At 42.3% G+C, this 19,709-nt stretch overlaps 2 protein-coding genes across 3 annotated transcripts in view; one reads left to right on the top strand and one right to left on the bottom strand.

Moving 5' to 3' along the window:
* The window catches only part of ANGPTL2 (angiopoietin like 2), a 41,015-nt gene extending 27,533 nt beyond the window's left edge, over positions 1–13,482 (top strand). The window contains exons 3-5 of the mRNA XM_084649909.1: positions 11,518–11,711; positions 12,150–12,420; positions 12,884–13,482. Coding sequence (XP_084506035.1) covers positions 11,518–11,711; positions 12,150–12,420; positions 12,884–13,083 — 665 coding nt within the window. The 3' untranslated portion in view covers positions 13,084–13,482. The remainder of the gene's footprint in view (positions 1–11,517; positions 11,712–12,149; positions 12,421–12,883) is intronic.
* Positions 1–19,709, bottom strand: part of RALGPS1 (Ral GEF with PH domain and SH3 binding motif 1) — a 417,852-nt gene that overhangs the window by 223,238 nt on the left and 174,905 nt on the right. The gene's annotated exons all lie outside the window — the stretch shown is intronic.

Here is a 19,709-nt window from a genome sequence, read left to right as displayed (position 1 = left end):
ACAGATCCTATAACATATATTTTCAGATTTTAGAGATTCTCTCTTTTATCAGCAAAAGAAGGGGAGCCGGAGTGGCAGCAAAGGATTCATCATACTGCATAAGATGACATAAGACAGTTGGCAAGTCTTGGCTGGAGTTAAAATAAATTAGGATGCACAATTAAAGTCTCAATGAATTAGAATCTTCTGAGCTCTGTCCAAATGAATTGGCAGGGGTTGTCCGTTCTAAAGGGAAAGAAAGTTGCCAATATGAGCTAGGAAGATTTAGAAGAAATGGTATAGTATAGTTAGACAGCTCCCCATTCCTTCCCTTCAGTTTTTACATGCTAGACAAATAGCTCACTTCCCTGGGAATGCATCCGATGAAGTAAGCTGTAGCTCACGAAAGCTTATGCTCAAATAAATTGGTTAGTCTCTAAGGTGCCACAAGTACTTCTTTTCTTTTTCCCTGGGAAAGGTTTTTCTGATTGGCACAACTTTGATTTCCAAGTTGGATACTGGAAATGAAATAAGACTAGAGGAACTCTTCTATCCACTTTATATAATATGCCTTCCCAGCCCAGAACCTAGATTCCACCCCCTAAAGCTTCCTTTCAGTGTTACCTCAGAATTCAAACTGCAACACAATAGCTAACCATATTATCTTATGCCCTGTATTATTAATACTTCAACCTTAATTAAATTACATTTTTCTGAAATAATTAACTAATGTGACATCAAGTCTGTCTCTTTAATTTCTTTCCAAGTATGCTCTGTAGGATATGATATTGACCCCCTGTAGGTGAGATAATATTAAATCACTCGCGATAATATGGGGTGCCTAAATTGTATTAATATAGGCTCCTTTTTAAATAGTATTCTTAAAAACAAAAATCCAAACATTTTCTGTTAGTTCTCAAAGCTCCCTGGTTTGGGCTATTCAGTGACTTCTTGTCAAATGATCCCGCAAAATCTTAATCTTTGAATAATTATACAGATAAACTCAGTTTCTAAAAATTACAGTTTGGGAAATTGGTAACAGAGACATAATTTTTCATCTCTACTTCACCTCCTTCAATTCAGGCAAGGGGCCCAATTTTCCCCCTTCATTATATGAGTAACTGACCTCAGTGGGCCTCAAATTACCAGCGATTAAAAGTGGTCATTGTTTAGTAGCTGTTCAATGGTCTCTCTGAAACATAAACTGATAGTTTGTTCACTAGGAATTAGACTGAGATGTCTACATCACATCACATAAATCCACCACCTTTCCAGGAAACCTGTATGAGGCAATGTTATCCACTGAGTAAACAGGTCAACTAGGTTGGGAGTCAGGAGACCCTGGCTCTCTTCCTAGATCTGTTGCTGACCTGCTGTGTGACTTTAGTCAAGTCGCTTTACCTCTCTGCACCTCAGTATACCCTTCTGAAAAACAGGAATAGTGATACCCTACATTTGTATAGCATGCGGAGATCTCTGGAGGAAAAGTGCTGTATAAGAGATAAGTATAGGCATATTATATTATTAACAAATAGACCATCGACTAGATGCTATGGATATTGATCTGTCTTTTAACCTTAGCAGTAGCCCCCTCCTCCTAAGTGCTGAGGAAGCTTGCACTATTGTTGCCATGCTGTACCTGTATTGCGGATAAACAGTAGACTTCAGTCTGCATGGTGGTTAATCCAGTAATTTTCATCAGTATAACATTTAATTGTTTAAAAAATATCTGAATAATTACACAACTCCTGGGTTGAATCAAAAATATGTCCAGCCACAAACAAACAAGGCTTTACAGACCACACACCGAAAATGTTTCCTTTGCTCCACATGAAACATTATTATGATTGATGTGTATCCACATCTGTCCCATTCAAAATTAATATACCCAGGCATGTGAACTGGAGAGGCTTATGGGTGTCAGGAAAATCCCACCAATCATCTCTTGATTCTATGTATCATACACACATAATTACTATGTGCAGGAGAGAGTTTGTAGTAGAAGATAGTGCAAATATTACTGAGGTTGTCAGATCTTTAGGGTAGGAACTGTCTTTTTGTTCTGTTTGTACAGCGCATAGCACAACCAGACCATGCTCCCTGACTACAGCCACTATGTTACAAATAAATAATAATAAATACTACTCTAAGACATAATAAAGCAATCACTATTTTAAAATGTTTTGCTAATAATATTTTAAAAGCTCTTAAGAAACATGGCTTTACCACGCCAAAATAAGATTAAAAATGCATGCTGAGCATTTTTCTATATTCATATAACTCAGCCAAAATGTGGCTTCTATAATAAAAACTGTCAGGTTTAAAACAGATAGAAAGGCATTATCCCTTTATGGTTTCAGTACTATGTCATAAATATAATAGGAACATTTGAAGTTCTGGGCTGTATTTCAACATCATGGTCTGTTTTTAGCGCCTAACAAATCCCAAGAGAGGATAAAAATCAATGCATGCATAATGAACAGCACTGGCAGAATGTATCACAAAAACAACATGAAGATATTGCTGTATCATACAATGAAGCACTTCTAGAGAAAGAATGCTCACAAATCCCAGTCTAAAAATGTACAAACATATCTGGAGTGCAATCATTTGAAAGACATGAGTTTTATCATGAACAAATTAATTTGTGTGGATAGGATTAGGTGCTTTCATTCATGCATTTGCCAAAATGTGTTACTTTATTATAAAGCATTTTGCTGAAAGTTGCCCCTGAAGCTTTTGCTGTCTGGTTCTATGTGAAAATACAATTAAAATAATTGAGATATTCTGTTTTAATTCCTGAAAGAGTGATTTGTCATTGTAAACATAAAACCCATGAGGCAAAGTTACCATCTGGACTTGTTTTCCATGCGCAGCCATAAATGGCAGCAGCTGAATAGGACCAGTTTTCTCCATCCACAGCATATGCAGCAAATGTACAACAGTGCGAAATTACACAGCGAACAAGGCAGCAGTCACTGGACCAGCTGGTACGATACCTCACAACGACTAAGCCAAATATTAAAATTTTTAATTTACTGCTCATTTATATAAAAATGCAAGTATTTAGGCATTCTGATGCTCAGCGTTGTAATGCCTCATTTAATTAGGAGCTTAAGTCTCATTTTCAGGCTTATGGGAACTACAGTCCTATTTACTGTCAATAGGATTTTGTCTACACTGCAATTAAACACCCGCGGCTGCCCCATGTCAGCTGATTTCGGCTCATGGACTATTTAATTGTAGTGTAAATATTCAGCCTTGGGCTAGAGCTCGAGCTCTGGGATCTGCCTCCTTTGCAGGATCCTAGAGCCTGGCCTCCAGCCCGAGCCTGAACGTCTACACTGCAATTAAACAACCCCTTAATCCCAAACCGCACAAATCCAAGGAAGGTGACACGGGCCAGACCTGGATGTTTAATGGCAGTGTAGACATACCCCAAATGCCTAAATCTCTTTCGAATATGAGATTAGGCTCCTAAATTTGTTAGGAATTGCAACGGTGAGCATCACTATGCCTGAATACCTTTAAAAATCTGAGTCAAAGTGACTAGATGCTAACAGAAGTTCCCCGAGTAGCTTCTCTCCTGGGCATACCATGAATCCATAGTGAAAGTTCTTGAACATTCAAATACAGTAAATCAATGAAAGGGCTCCACTCTTCTAAGATACAAGTATCTGTTGCAATTCAGTGTAAGAAATCTGCAAACAGGAACACCTTAGTGTCAAAATAAATATCCTCACACTATCCAAAATAATAACTATTACATATTCTGTCCAGTGGATAATTCTAAGTAAGGGTTCAGAACATCCCCGAATGACAGTATGATGAAAACTTCTCTCCTCCTGCTCCTGTTTAAATTAGCTAAAATCCTGAGATACAATCACCATAGAACAGGGGAGGGCAAACTAGGGCGCAGCGGGCTAAGGCAGGCTCCCTGCCTGCTCTGGCCCCATGCCGCTCCCAGAAGCAGATGGCACCACACCCCTGCAGTCTCTGAGGGAGCGGGGGACAGAGGGCTCCGTGTGCTGCCCTCGCCTGCAGGCAGCGCCCCCGCAGTTCCCGTTGGCCGGGAATGGGGAACTGCGGCCAATGGGAGCTTTGGGGATGGTACCCACAGGCAAGGTCAGCGCACAGTGAAGCCGCCTGCTCCACCCCGCCCCCAGGAGCCGCTAACCTCCTGCTGCACCCCAACCCCCTGCCCTGAGCCCCCTCCTGCACTCCGCGCCCCCTCTTGCACCCCAGCCACTTGCCCTGAGCCCCCCTTCCTGCACACTGAACCTCCTCCGACACCCTGCACTCCCTCCCACACCCCAACCCCCTGCCCCAGCCCTACAATTTCCCCACCCACATGTGGTCCTCGGGTCAAAAAGTTTGCCCACCCCTGCCATAGAATGTGTTCTGACTGGGGTTTATTGTACAGGGAAGAGATGCCCGCCTTCACTAACCATAAAAACTTCTATCCTGTATTCACATCATGATCACCAGTAAAAACAGCAATTGTCAATACAGCAATGTTGCTTGCTAGTCCCAATGTTAATTGGTTAGAAACTGGTTAATACAAGTTTTCAGCAATAACAGATGTCACCTCTACAAACAAATGAATTAAAATAAAATAAAACTCATTATGTTAATGAACTGTACAAGAAAGTGAAAATGAAATCTACTAAATTCTCTACCATTACTTTATAAGACTAATAAAAGCTAGCAAAAAGGTGTGAGCTGTAAGTCGGCCTGCCAGTATGAACAGCAGCAGAAGCCTCACTGATACAAACCAAGATCAGATGGAGACAGAAAATGATGTAACATGTTCCACACCAGGCAACAGACTCTGGAACTCAGGCAAATCTGAAACAACTTAGCACACAGTCTGGAATGTTGACCAGAACTCCTTCATTCCTCCCCAGTTGTTAAAATAACACAAAACAACAGTTTCTTGGATTCTTAATTAGCTGTAATATGCAGTCCATGTTTATATAAATTGACCAGAATTACAAAATAGATATCCTCACATTACATAAACTGAATGGGACACACACTACAATGGAGAACACACAGCAATCAAAATCAGTAGGTTTAATTTAAAATGGCTCTTCCAGGCAGTCATTTGTACTACTTTTCACACAGTACATAGGAAAAAGAACTGCATGGTCATATATTCTCTCTGTAATAGAGACATATAAAAGGGACAGTTTACCAAAATATTCTGCCTTGTGAAGGCTTTGCAGTGCACCACCTGAAAGAGACGCTAATTTTAAACATATGACAAATGAAAACTTTGCCAGTCTATGGTATTTTTAGCATCATCTGTAACATTTACTTTCTGCATGGCTTCCAACTGCCAAAAGCACTTTCATTCATTATCTCCATTCATCAAGTCGCTCTGTGTAACTCAATAATTCTATTACACTTTTGGGGAGGAAAGGATTATGTCTGGCAAAAGTTATCTGCAGAAACTATGGTAACTAGAACTGCTGTCAGATCTCAAATATGGACTAACCCAGAGGTAGGCAAACTATGGCCCATGGGACCGTCCTGCCCGGCCCCTGAGATCCTGGCCCGGAAGGCTCGGTAAGCAGCATGGTAAAGAGGCGGTGGCACGCGTGGGGGGGTTGGGTACGGAGTCTGGGGGGACAATCAGGGACAGGGAGCAGGAGGCGGTTAGGGGAGGGGAGTCCCGGGGGGCAGTCAGGGGACAGGAGGCAGTTGGATGGGGCGGAGGTTCTGGGGCAGTCAGAGAACGGGGGGGTTGGATAGGGCATGGGAGTCCTGGGGGGCCTGTCATGGGGCGGGGATGTGGATAGGTGTTGGGGGGACAGGGAGCGGGGCGGGTTGGATGGGGGTGGGGTCCCGTGGGCAGTTAGGGGCGGGGGGGGGGGGTTCCAGGAGGGAGCAGTCAGGGAACAAGGACCAGGGGGGTTGGATGGGTCAGGTGTTCTGAGGGGGACAGTCAGGAGGTGGGAAGTTTGAGGAGGCGAATAGGGGGCAGGGGCCAGACTGTTTTGGGGGCACAGCCTTCCCTACCCAGCCCTCCATACAGTTTTGCACCCCGATGTGGCCCTCGGGCCAAAAAGTTTGCCCACCCCTGGTTTAGATCAGGGGTGGGCAAACTTTTTGACCCGAGGGCCACATCTGAGTATGAAAATTGTATGGTGGGCCATGAATGCTCATGAAATTGGGGGTTAGGGAGTAGGAGGGGGTGAGGGCTCCAGCTGGGGGTGTGGGCTCTGGGGTGGGGCCAGAAATGAGTTCAGGATGTGGGAGGGGGCTCTGGGCTGGGGTGCGAGGGGGGGGTGAGGGCTCAAGATGAAGGGTTGGGGGTGCAGGAGGGGGCTCTGGGCTGAGACCAAGGGGTTTGGAGAATGAGAGGGGGATCAGGGGTGGTGCAGGGGTTTGGGGATGGGAGGGGGTCAGGGTGCAGGCTCTGGGGAGCGCTTACCTCAAGCAGCTCCCAGAAGCAGCAGCATGTCCCTGCTCCTGCTCCTATGCATAGGGGCAGCCAGGCGGCTCTGTGTGCTACCCAGTCCTCAGGTGCCACCCCTGCAGCTCCCATTGGCTGTGGTTCCCAGCCAATGGGAGCTGCGGGGGCAGTGCTTGAGGCAGGTGCAGCACCCCCTGGCTGCCCCCTATGCATAGCAGCAGGAGGGGGGACATGCTGCTGCTGCTTCTGGGAGCCGCGCAGAGCGGGCCAAGCCCCCGACCCTGCTCCCTAGCGGAATCTCAAGGGCCGGATTAAAAAGTCTGGAGAGCCAGATGTGGCCCCTGGGCCATAGTTTGCCCACCCCTGATCTAGACCATATTTCATACGATATTTCATAATCTATAAATGAATCTCAGAACATTCCTAAAGCAGTGATCCGAGATTATCCTTTAATCCACTAACTGCTACTGAACATTAGAGGTTCATTTAGGTAGAACTAGGGATGTAAATATCCGTTTAAAAAGTTAACTGTTTAAACTATTAAAATATCGTTTAAACAGTTAACCAATTAAAGGGAGGGGCTAGGGCCTCTGTGGCTGGGGTTGCTCCAGCTGGCTGGTGCAGCTAAGGCTGGGGTTGGCGGGCCAGTGCAGGGCTGGGACCGCTCCAGCTGGCCAGTGTGCGGGGTCGGCATGGCTGGGGCTGCTCCAGCTGGCCGGTGCGTGGCGCTGGGGTCGACTGGCGTGGTGTTGGCATCGGCCAGCCTGGCACAAGGCAGGTGCCGGCAGACCAGCGCAGGGCTGGAGTTGGCAGGTTGGTCGGCCAGCGTGGGGCTGAGGTCAGCAGGCTAATCAGGTGGCCTGGGGCTGGGGTTAGCTGGTCGGCCCAGGGCTAATGGTTAGGGTCGGTTAACTGGTAAGACTAATGCTTACTATTTAACTGTTTAGTATTTCACATTACTAGATAGAACATATCTGTTGTCATGTCCATCACTATTTCAGCAGAATGACAGAAGAGCAAAAATAGTTCAAAACCACTGCATTTCCCATATCAAACCAAAATCAGGTACATCAGAATAATTAAATGGTAGTAATTAAAAGAAATCATACTAGAGACCTCAGCACTGGCAGATGTTTTGTTGACACACACATTTTTACATCTATTTGAAAGTACATATTTGCATGATCATAAAATCCCAAGTCTGCAAACTTAAATTAGTGAGACCAAACACATCTTGTTTAGTGAGGTTTTTTTAAATTGCTTTCCCTTTCGTTTGAAACCATAATAAAACTCTCTTAGAGGTAGGAGCTCAAGCTATTTTTGCAGATTAACTGATAACAATGAAAGAGGAAGCATTATTCTATTCTATTCAGGTTTTCATACCTTTCTCATCATCTTAATATCTGAGCTCTTTACAGTGATGTGATTAATCTCTCTCTCATCCTCTTCCCCAGAGAAGTACTATGTGTGCAGAGTACTGTTTGTTGTTTTTTTGTTTAGTTGGGGAGGGGTTGTTTGTTTTAAGCGCTCATGATGCTATGTGTTTGTGAGAGAAAGCAAGGTCAAACATTTGTGATGGTCCTTAGTTCCTGTTGAAGTCTGTTCCACAATAGCTTTGAACTCATGTATTTTTCTTTGTTATAAAACTCACTGTATTTAAGGGGTTTTTTTGTTTGTTTTTTTAGAATCAGGGGTTTATTGGTGAAATATAAACTAATAGCAACGGGGTAGTCAGTGAAAGAAAAGAAATGCAGACTGATACAGTCAAACACAGTCAAGTTAAATGTGTTGAACTAGATATTGGAAAGAAACACAATGATGTCTGTCGCCTGCATTTTAACAAAATAGAACACAGATATTAAAACAGAGGGCTGCATCTTCATTTAAGCAGCCAAGAACATGTACTTTTATCTGCAGCAGCAAAGGAAATTGGGCTCAGAAGCAGCATTCTATTCACAGGACTGTGCTGCTGAGGACAAAGGGAAATACAAAAATCAAATAACTTGGACACAGACCAAAAAACCCAAACACCCACTTTAGATTGGATTCTTGAGTATTTACAAAAGGATTTTTAAAATAACAAAAAGTTCACCTAAACTAAGCTACAATTTATTGAACAAGTGGCACAGACTATCCACTGCTAGTCTACTTGCAGTGAGTTAATACAGGGGATACAATGTGAACTAAGCTAACTCATTATAATCTTCTTATTTACATGCATACAAAACAATGGCAATAGTCTTTATTACAGAAGTATTTATTCTGTATAAACTTAAAACTATGTTTAATTATAATAGCAACATACAATTTAGCATCATTCCAAAGATGAATGCTTTACTAAATCTTCTCTTTTCTCTCTCAGTCTGGACTCTAAAGGTATCACTGACTTGAGTGTCTTGTTAATTTAACTTTTCCGCTTTTTGGCAAAAATATGAGCACAGTAGCAAAGCTACTAGAGATGACTGTTTAAAGATTTCCGAAAACAATGCTATACACATTCTATCTAGGTTCTTATACTGGACCAATTAAGGAGGAATCTGAGTATTTTCACACTGAGAACATTTTCTTTGAGCTAGAAACTCTTTTAAAAAGTCTAATCTCTTAAAAATAGCTGCTTTATATCCTCCATACCTGAAACCAATGTGTTGCACTACTGCAAATGGGGTAGCTTTCTTTCTCCTCTGTATATGGAGTATATCACACCACATTTTTGATCCATTAACTGTTTTTTGCTTGCCTTCAGATATCAGTGTGACAATGCTAATGTCTATAATGGTTTATTATATTGCTGAGTCTACCGTTGATCTTCATGCCAATGTTATTTTTGGGTGCAGCTCAGCTGGAAAATCCCCATCCAGAACAGAAGCCAAAGTCAATTTGACTCTTTTGTTACTAAAAAGAAAAAGATCTGTCTACTACATAGCTCAGTTCTGGCTTCTTTACAAATGTTGATCAAACATTCTTGTACTATAATACTCCCTCAGTTGCCTTAAAAATTGATCCGGACCAGTTACTTGCTGATAACAGTTTTATCATTTCCTTCTATCAGCTCACTCACTATAACCATAGCAACTGAACAAAGCTGTCCATGCAGCCATTTCTAATATGGCCACCATCATGTTATGCAGGCACCAAAATGTTAAAATTCAAAATATAGTTACTAAGTAAGTGGATCCTGAATTCATGAATGTTTCTGATTTTCTTTTTGCAACATTCCTAGGTGTTCAGATGGGCCTAGTTAGTTTACACTGAATTTTTGCAAAAGGATCAACAACAAAATCCAGAATTCTACTGGGCACTTTTTACCAATCAATTTTTTTTCCTTCCTGGGCACTCAGATGCTGCTCCCTTAGGAAATCAGATAACATGTTAAAGGAATGACAATCTTTCCACACAGGATATTTTTTAAATCTATTTTTGTTTTACTTTACAGTCTGTTATATATTTCCAGACATTCATTATCCTGAGATTGCTCTCAAATGTTTTTACTATATAGATTTTGTCTTTAAACGTTAATTTAAAAAGTAAAAGTAAAGTTTTTTCTGTATTTAACAGCTATTTCCCTTATTTTGTTTTTTAGATACTTCTGAAAATTGCAACTATAGTTTTTAAGTGACACAGAAACAAATGGAGTTGTGCTCTTAGGTCACTTAGATGATTTTGAAAATTGTAGCCTGTATAAAGGGCACCAGGCTTTGGGGTGTATGCATGCATTCCAGTGTGTCTGTTACAACTCTTTGGCCATTTAAAACATGGAGCTGTAGCTGCAGGCAAATGTCTAGTACAAGCATGTAACCTATAAGAAACCAGGTTTAAGACTTCTTTCCTCTAGGGCTGGGGCAGCAAACAGGAAGAACCCTGAGTCAGGGAAGTCCTAGAGGTGTGTGTCTCCATTAGTAGTCATTCCAGACCAGTGCTTAATTTATAATAAAAGAGGTGCCAGGGCTCAGGCAATTTTTTAACTTTCAGAACTGCCAGAAGTGCTGGGGCTATGAACTGCCAAGCCTAGAGCCCTAGCAAAAATTAAGCACTGTTCCTGGCTACTAACAGGAATGGGGTATACGCTCTCCCTTCCCAGCTGGCTGGATGGTACACAATATTATGAATTAATTTGCTTTTGTTTGAAAATAAACCCAGCCTTGAAGAAAGGGTCTTCGACTGCATGGTTGTTGGGAACTTTATTCTACCTTACCCAGCCACTGAGTTTGCCCTCTAGCTTACGCACCTTAAAGCAACTAACTCTTAAATTTCTGACCTGTCACATCTCAGAAGGACACTTCACCACAAGGCAGAATCCAGAGGGGAGTCTTCAAACAAGGACATGCTTAACGGGACTCAGTCTCCCCGGGCACACAAATCCCATGCTTAAGGGCAAGGGACTTTCCCATGTGCTTCCAAGTGATCTTACCTGCTACTCTGCCTTTCCTGAACTATCCCCCTAAATATGACTGCATCTGCATTTGCAGTGAATACCTTTCTCCTACCTGACTTGGATACTGTGAATTCTTTTTGCCAGGTGGTGGAACAATACCATGCTCCATATTTTAAACCTACACTCCATACTTTACACTATGCATCCCTTCACAACACTATTAAATCCAAATCACCAGCATGCATGCAAGTCTGAACATACTAGAAGTATTTTCTTCCTTTATAATTACACTTCTACCACTATTTAGTCTTCTGTAATTCCAAATATCCTTTATACTGAATAAGACTAAAAATTATGGTTATGATTTAAAAGATAGATTGCATAATCTGCCATGTTTTGTATATTGCATAAAGAAAACATGCGGGCAGCCAAGATCAATAAATTAATATACTGTATAAACAGCACACACAATATGGTTTGCCAAGGAATAAATGAAGTAAAAGAGGTCAAGAACCTCATGAAACCAAAAGAAACCCAGGTTTGTGCAAGCTCACTACTGGACATTAAACCTTCCATAGGCAAAGGTGAAAATATGTGGTTTTTAGGAAGACAGTTACACGTAATACTTGGCAGAAGCATGTCTAGTACATGCAAGGAAAAAAATGTTCCACATTCAAATAATTCCAGAAGACAAAGACGACAAGCACAATTATTTTCTGAATGCATACTGTTTATTTTAAAACAGGACCGTGGAGAGACTGTCTACAGGCATTAGAAGATGGCCATGACACCAGTTCCATCTATCTTGTGAAACCTGAAAATACAAATCGACTTATGCAGGTCTGGTGTGACCAACGACATGACCCTGGTGGCTGGACTGTCATTCAGAGACGACTCGATGGATCAGTCAACTTTTTCAGGAACTGGGATACTTACAAGGTTAGGACAAATGTAACTTGTTTTCTCCTTCCTGTCTTAATGGAAGATTTAGAGTTAAGAGCTTAGTAGGACTGAAAAAATAATTAGACGTGAATAATGAGACCATCCACAGCTATGTTAGATAGGATACAACTACTTTTATAAGGAGTATACACTTATCAGGTTATAAACCAACCACTAACTGATAGGGTGGCAAGAAACTTTCCATTAGACAGATTATTCCATGAGTGTCCACTACATGATCTCTTGTACCTTCCTCTGAAAAATTTTGTAGTGGTGTCAAGTGCTGAAACATACTTAGGGCAAAGGTGAAGTTGCACTGGAATTTCAAAATATGCCCATGTAGTCATTATCAAGGTGCCATGGTTAAGGATGTATTGAGATTTAAAAGTAAAACATATATGCAACAGTAATCCATTTGTCACTATTTCTTCACAGCAAGGATTTGGTAACATAGATGGAGAGTACTGGCTGGGTTTAGAAAATATTTATTGGCTTACAAATCAAGGCAACTACAAACTGCTTGTAACTATGGAAGACTGGTCAGGTCGAAAAGTATTTGCTGAATATGCCAGTTTCAGATTGGAGCCAGAGAGTGAATATTACAAGTTGAGACTGGGTCGTTACAATGGCAACGCTGGGGATTCTTTCACTTGGCACAATGGGAAGCAGTTCACCACACTGGATAGAGACCATGATGTATACACAGGTATGAAGTGCTTAAAAAGAAAAAAAAACGAAGGAAAATGGCAAGTCATAGAATGACATGATAGAAAATTACACTTAAACATATAATTAAAAACATTTAGAAAGGCGAAAAACAAACCACTCTGATGATACACAAATTAATCCGGTAATCTAATGATTTTCATTGACAGATGACAAAGACTTTTTAGTTTAAATATTTGATGTTATTTTAAAAATTAAGGCCAGGATCCTTGCAGGTGAATCTTGTACTAAAGTGGAGCTCCACTGAAGAGTCCACTTGCATAGTTTTGATTGCAGGATTGAGGACTGTAAAAGGAAGGTTTTGTGTGCCTTGCTGCTTACATCAACAGATTGATAGATTTAAAAATATCTAGACATTAAAACTGTTTTATGAAAGTTTTGCTAGTCTGCTCACTGCAAGATTTTCAGTTTCTATACTAATAACAGTCTGCTTTTCATTATAGGTAACTGTGCTCATTACCAGAAAGGAGGATGGTGGTATAATGCCTGTGCTCACTCAAACCTCAATGGAGTCTGGTATCGGGGAGGACACTATCGTAGTCGATACCAGGATGGTGTTTACTGGGCTGAATTCCGTGGTGGATCATATTCACTAAAGAAAGTTGTTATGATGATCAGGCCTAACCCCAACACGTTCCACTGAAAGAATTTTTTCCTCTTTTAATTTACTGTTTAAAACAGAACAATGAAATGGCAGTAATAGCTGCATGTGCTATCCGGAATACATCTTTATGGCAGCAAAGAATGTAAGATATTGTACATTTATTGCTACAATTTGAGGACTTGTATATTGTATTTTCAAAATTCATTCTAGCAAAAGATACAATGTAAGTGATATAATAAACTTTCAGAACATCTTTCTTTGTACCACAAATAATTAAGGTTCTTGTTTCTAGAACTGGGATTTGACATGGACTGTAGATAACACTTCCGGGTTTTATTCCCTGTAAATTATGTCTAGATGCTAAAAATACTGCCACAGCATCTAAATATTTTGTATTATGTATAAATATTCTCAAATACAGTACAATCTGTACAGCAAGAGTTTTATTCTTATTAGTAGGGATCATTTGACACAGGAAATCACATCCTTTGAAACCATGTAGTTGGTATATGTACTGTAGGGTATTAGTGGGATTATTCCTAATTTAATTTTTATTAATTGTTATAGATAAAACAATCACTAAATCATTTCAGTTTGTGGGCAGACACCCAAATAGTTACCGTAATAATTAATCCAGTCTGTCACTCTCACTCTTCTCTTGATGTACATGCCATCATTCTCAAAGCTGACCTCTGATACAAACATTTTTGATCAAGAAAGGAAAATGAGTGTTTTAAAATTGAACTGCCTGCGTGTATTTATAAACTAATCCAAACTTATAATGGCTATTGCATATTATATAGCCAACATGAATAACGTTAATTTTCATATAAAACAATAGCCTAAATATTTAACATTATTTTATACTGAGCTACGTCATTACCTGCTGTGTAGCCACTGTAATCAGAAAATGGCTACAAAATAAAGGGGCTATCCAACTTTGCAGGCAAATGATGGATACCGATCTATATTCTATTTAACGTCCTTAGCCACAAGATTAAGATTCTTGGAAGAAAATATTTGTAACCAAGAACAATTATATTTGTCATATTTCACAATTATTAATGAGTACATTGTGTGTCAACATATTAAAGAGAATTAGTCACTCATATTTATAACTAAAATCAATTGTGGAAACTTGGAGAATTTTAGAATTCTGCTGAGGTAGATATGTAGAATAGATAATTGTTGCAAATTAGAAACTACAGTGAAAACCATAAAATTTAGTGAAAGAATGTCTGAGAAAAACAAAAAAAGCTCTTGGCAATTTGGCATACCTTACAATAAGCCTGTGAGATTTTTTTTTTTTTTACCATGTGCATATTATACTTTCTTCCCTTATTACCTCATTATTTCTTTACAAATGTATGATGTGCATTAAAAACTGGTGATGCCTGATGTAGCATGTGTTGTATATAAATGAAAGTAGGGTTTTTAATATATTATCAGATTATCCTTGTAATACTGCAAATTGGTAATAAAGCAACAAATGCTATTTTGATGTATTTAGATTAATTCTAATATTTCAGTTCAGGCTAACTTTCAAAGTACAGGAAATGATTTAACCCCACACAAGTCTACCATTGTTAATTTAAATCAAATCAATTCTGACTTCTAACTCTACACCATTAATGATTTGATTTTTCCATGAAATGAATTGTCTACACATTTCAAGATCTACCAAAGCAGCTTCCTGCTGAGACAAGTACTGCACACCTCCTACCATCTCAGTCAAAGGGGAGAATATCTTCTGGATCAGCTGGTAGGGCTGCTTCCTGTGGTCCACAAGGCTCATGATTCATGTCTTAGTTGCAGTAGTGCTCAAGATGCATACTCAACTAGTCCAGCTACCGGATGGGGGAACCTGGTTAATTTGTTAACTGCTAAACAGGGACTCTGTTAATTGTTTCTATCTGCTCTAGTTTCTGGACATTGGTACCCTAAGGGATTGAGACCATGACAAAATCAAAAGTTGTATTTCTACGAAAACTTTTGATCCTATTCAGCTGGAAAACAATTCACAGCATTTTCACATTGAAGTTTTTATTCTAAAGAACAGTTACTTACCTTACAGTAACTGTGGTTCTTCTAAAGAATGTGTGTCAATATGGATCCCACTGTAGGTGACTGGCAAGCAGAGTCCTCCCTGGATGGTGGAAGTGAGGAGTATCAGCTGAATCAGTCAAACTAAGATTGACATACTGCTCACCTGAACATGGCACCAAATTTGGCAGCCACGTCATAGGCACAATGTTTCACAAATGTCAGGGGGTTACTCCACGTTGCAATCTTGCAGATCTCAGAGACTGGAATGTTTCTGAAGCAGGCAATAGATGCAGCCTGTGCTCTGGAACAATGTGCCTTGATATTCAAAGGGATAGGTTAACCAGCCAGCTGATGGCAGATTGAAATGTACTGTATGATTTACTTGGGAAAATCTCTGCAAAGAGATGGCTTGGCCTTTGGTTGGACCAGAAGTGGCCACAAAGGGGTGAGGAGACCACTGAAATGGCTTGGTCCTATTAAGGTAATACAGCAAAGCTCTGGATAAGTCAGGATAGGCAGTTTCTTCTCTCTGGGTATCAAGTGTGGCTTCAGGAAGAAGACTGGCAAGGTTCAAGTGAAAGTCTGTCTCTGAGGTTGTCTTGAACTTGGGGTGTGGTCTCAACACTACCTTTTCTGTATGTTCAAAGGTGGTCCTACCATGAGAGCCTAGAGCTTGCCGAGTCTGAGCTGACACAATGGCCACCAGAAAGACAGTCTTGATGACGAGGTGGTGTATGGAACATTCTGGTAGTGGCTCAACGAGAGGCTCCATGAACTTCCTGAGGACAACATTAACATCCCCTGAGGAAGCTGGGTCTATTCCTCCAGGGTGTGAAGGAGGCCCTTAAAGGAATTTAAATACCATTAGATGTGAAAAGAAAGCGTGTAACTGCATCCATGCATGACATACTGATACTGCTGCAATATGAACCTCTCCTGGGGTTTGGGAGCACCAAAGATCATAGAATCATAGAATCATAGAATATCAGGGTTGGAAGGGACCCCAGAAGGTCATCTAGTCCAACCCCCTGCTCAAAGCAGGACCAATTCCCAGTTAAATCATCCCAGCCAGGGCTTTGTCAAGCCTGACCTTAAAAACCTCTAAGGAAGGAGATTCTACCACCTCCCTAGGTAACGCATTCCAGTGTTTCACCACCCTCTTAGTGAAAAAGTTTTTCCTAATATCCAATCTAAACCTCCCCCACTGCAACTTGAGACCATTACTCCTCGTTCTGTCATCTGCTACCATTGAGAACAGTCTAGAGCCATCCTCTTTGGAACCCCCTTTCAGGTAGTTGAAAGCAGCTATCAAATCCCCCCTCATTCTTCTCTTCTGCAGGCTAAACAATCCCAGCTCCCTCAGCCTCTCCTCATAACTCATGTGTTCCAGTCCCCTAATCATTTTTGTTGCCCTTCGCTGGACTCTCTCCAATTTATCCACATCCTTCTTGAAGTGTGGGGCCCAAAACTGGACACAGTACTCCAGATGAGGCCTCACCAATGTCGAATAGAGGGGAACGATCACGTCCCTCGATCTGCTCGCTATGCCCCTACTTATACATCCCAAAATGCCATTGGCCTTCTTGGCAACAAGGGCACACTGCTGACTCATATCCAGCTTCTCGTCCACTGTCACCCCTAGGTCCTTTTCTGCAGAACTGCTGCCTAGCCATTCGGTCCCTAGTCTGTAGCTGTGCATTGGGTTCTTCCGTCCTAAGTGCAGGACCCTGCACTTATCCTTATTGAACCTCATCAGATTCCTTTTGGCCCAATCTTCCAATTGGTCTAGGTCCTTCTGTATCCTATCCCTCCCCTCCAGCGTATCTACCACTCCTCCCAGTTTAGTATCATCCGCAAATTTGCTGAGAGTGCAATCCACACCATCCTCCAGATCATTTATGAAGATATTGAATAAAACCGGCCCCAGGACCGACCCTTGGGGCACTCCACTTGATACCGGCTGCCAACTAGACATGGAGCCATTGATCACTACCCGTTGAGCCCGACAATTTAGCCAGCTTTCTACCCACCTTATAGTGCATTCATCCAGCCCATACTTCCTTAACTTGCTGACAAGAATACTATGGGAGACCGTGTCAAAAGCTTTGCTAAAGTCAAGAAACAATACATCCACTGCTTTCCCTTCATCCACAGAACCAGTAATCTCATCATAAAAGGCGATTAGATTAGTCAGGCATGACCTTCCCTTGGTGAATCCATGCTGGCTGTTCCTGATCACTTTCCTCTCATGCAAGTGCTTCAGGATTGATTCTTTGAGGACCTGCTCCATGATTTTTCCAGGGACTGAGGTGAGGCTGACTGGCCTGTAGTTCCCAGGATCTTCCTTCTTCCCTTTTTTAAAGATTGGCACTACATTAGCCTTTTTCCAGTCATCCGGGACTTCCCCGGTTCGCCACGAGTTTTCAAAGATAATGGCCAGTGGCTCTGCAATCACAGCCGCCAATTCCTTCAGCACTCTCGGATGCAACTCGTCCGGCCCCATGGACTTGTGCACGTCCAGCTTTTCTAAATAGTCCCTAACCGCCTCTATCTCCACAGAGGGCTGGCCATCTCTTCCCCATTTTGTGATGCCCAGCGCAGCAGTCTGGGAGCTGACCTTGTTAGTGAAAACAGAGGCAAAAAAAGCATTGAGTACATTAGCTTTTTCCACATCCTCTGTCACTAGGTTGCCTCCCTCATTCAGTAAGGGGCCCACACATTCCTTGGCTTTCTTCTTGTTGCCAACATACCTGAAGAAACCCTTCTTGTTACCCTTGACATCTCTGGCTAGCTGCAGCTCCAGGTGCGATTTGGCCCTCCTGATAACATTCCTACATGCCCGAGCAATATTTTTATACTCTTCCCTGGTCATATGTCCAACCTTCCACTTCTTGTAAGCTTCTTTTTTATGTTTAAGATCCGCTAGGATTTCACCATTAAGCCAAGTTGGTCGCCTGCCATATTTACTATTCTTTCGACTCATCGGGATGGTTTGTCCCTGTAACCTCAACAGGGATTCCTTGAAATACAGCCAGCTCTCCTGGACTCCTTTCCCCTTCAAGTTAGTCCCCCAGGGGATCCTGGCCATCCGTTCCCTGAGGGAGTCGAAGTCTGCTTTCCTGAAGTCCAGGGTCCGTATCCTGCTGCTTACCTTTGTTCCCTGCGTCAGGATCCTGAACTCAACCAACTCATGGTCACTGCCTCCCAGATTCCCATCCACTTTTGCTTCCCCCACTAATTCTACCCGGTTTGTGAGCAGCAGGTCAAGAAAAGCACCCCCCCTAGTTGGCTCCTCTAGCACTTGCGCCAGGAAATTGTCCCCTACGCTTTCCAAAAACTTCCTGGATTGTCTATGCACCGCTGTATTGCTCCCCCAGCAGATATCAGGAAAATTAAAGTCACCCATGAGAATCAGGGCATGCGATCTAGTAGCTTCCGTGAGCTGCCGGAAGAAAGCCTCATCCACCTCATCCCCCTGGTCCGGTGGTCTATAGCAGACTCCCACCACTACATCACTCTTGTTGCACACACTTCTAAACTTAATCCAGAGACACTCAGGTTTTTCTGCAGTTTCGTACCGGAGCTCTGAGCAGTCATACTGCTCCCTTACATACAGTGCTACTCCCCCACCTTTTCTGCCCTGCCTGTCCTTCCTGAACAGTTTATAACCATCCATGACAGTACTCCAGTCATATGAGTTATCCCACCAAGTCTCTGTTATTCCGATCACGTCATAGTTCCTTGACATCACCAGGACCTCCAGTTCTCCCTGCTTGTTTCCAAGGCTTTGTGCATTTGTATATAAGCACTTGAGATAACCTGTTGATCGCCCCTCATTGCCAGTATGAGGCAGGAGCCCTCCCCTCACAGACATTCCTGCCTGTGCTTCCTCCCGGTATCCCGCTTTCCCACTTACCTCAGGGCTTTGGTCTCCTTCCCCCGGTGAACCTAGTTTAAAGCCCTCCTCACTAGGTTAGCCAGCCTGCTGGCAAAGATGCTCTTCCCTCTCTTCGTAAGATGGAGCCCGTCTCTACCCAGCACTCCTCCTTCATGGAACACCATCCCATGGTCAAAGAAACCAAAGCCTTCTCTCCGACACCATCTGCGTAGCCATTCGTTGACTTCCACGATTCGACGCTCCCTACCTAGGCCTTTTCCTTCCACGGGGAGGATGGACGAGAACACCACTTGCGCCTCCAACTCCTTTATTCTTCTTCCTAGAGCCACATAGATGGTGCTCTACAGACTGAATCCAATGTGCCCCTTGACCATCCTGTCAAATCTGCTGATGAGTCCTAGGAGCAAGATGGGTTGCTGATGAGAAGAAAGGCTGATGTCGCCTTTTGTATCTCACACACTTCTTGGCATGATACTCAGTGTGTCTGGGAGGGTAGGGTGGAGTGCATGGTCCCTGCTGTGACTGAGGACAGTAGTACTGGAGGTATGATGTGGAGGTGTAAATCCCCAAGGCAAGTAGGGTAGCTTCTGAGACCTTCAGCAAGTGAAGAGTGCGGTTAGTCAGTCCACTTTGTGAACAGCTCTGGTCTTCTGAGGGAAGTCCTTGATAGTGGCCGGTACTTCTCCTGGGATGCCTGACGCTTGGAGCCATGATACCTGCT

This window comes from Lepidochelys olivacea, assembly GCF_965140295.1.
Source record: "Lepidochelys olivacea isolate rLepOli2 genome assembly, chromosome: 16".
NCBI lineage: Eukaryota > Metazoa > Chordata > Testudines > Cheloniidae > Lepidochelys > Lepidochelys olivacea.
Note: the sequence above shows the minus strand (reverse complement) of the source record. Positions and strands in the feature narration are given on the sequence as shown.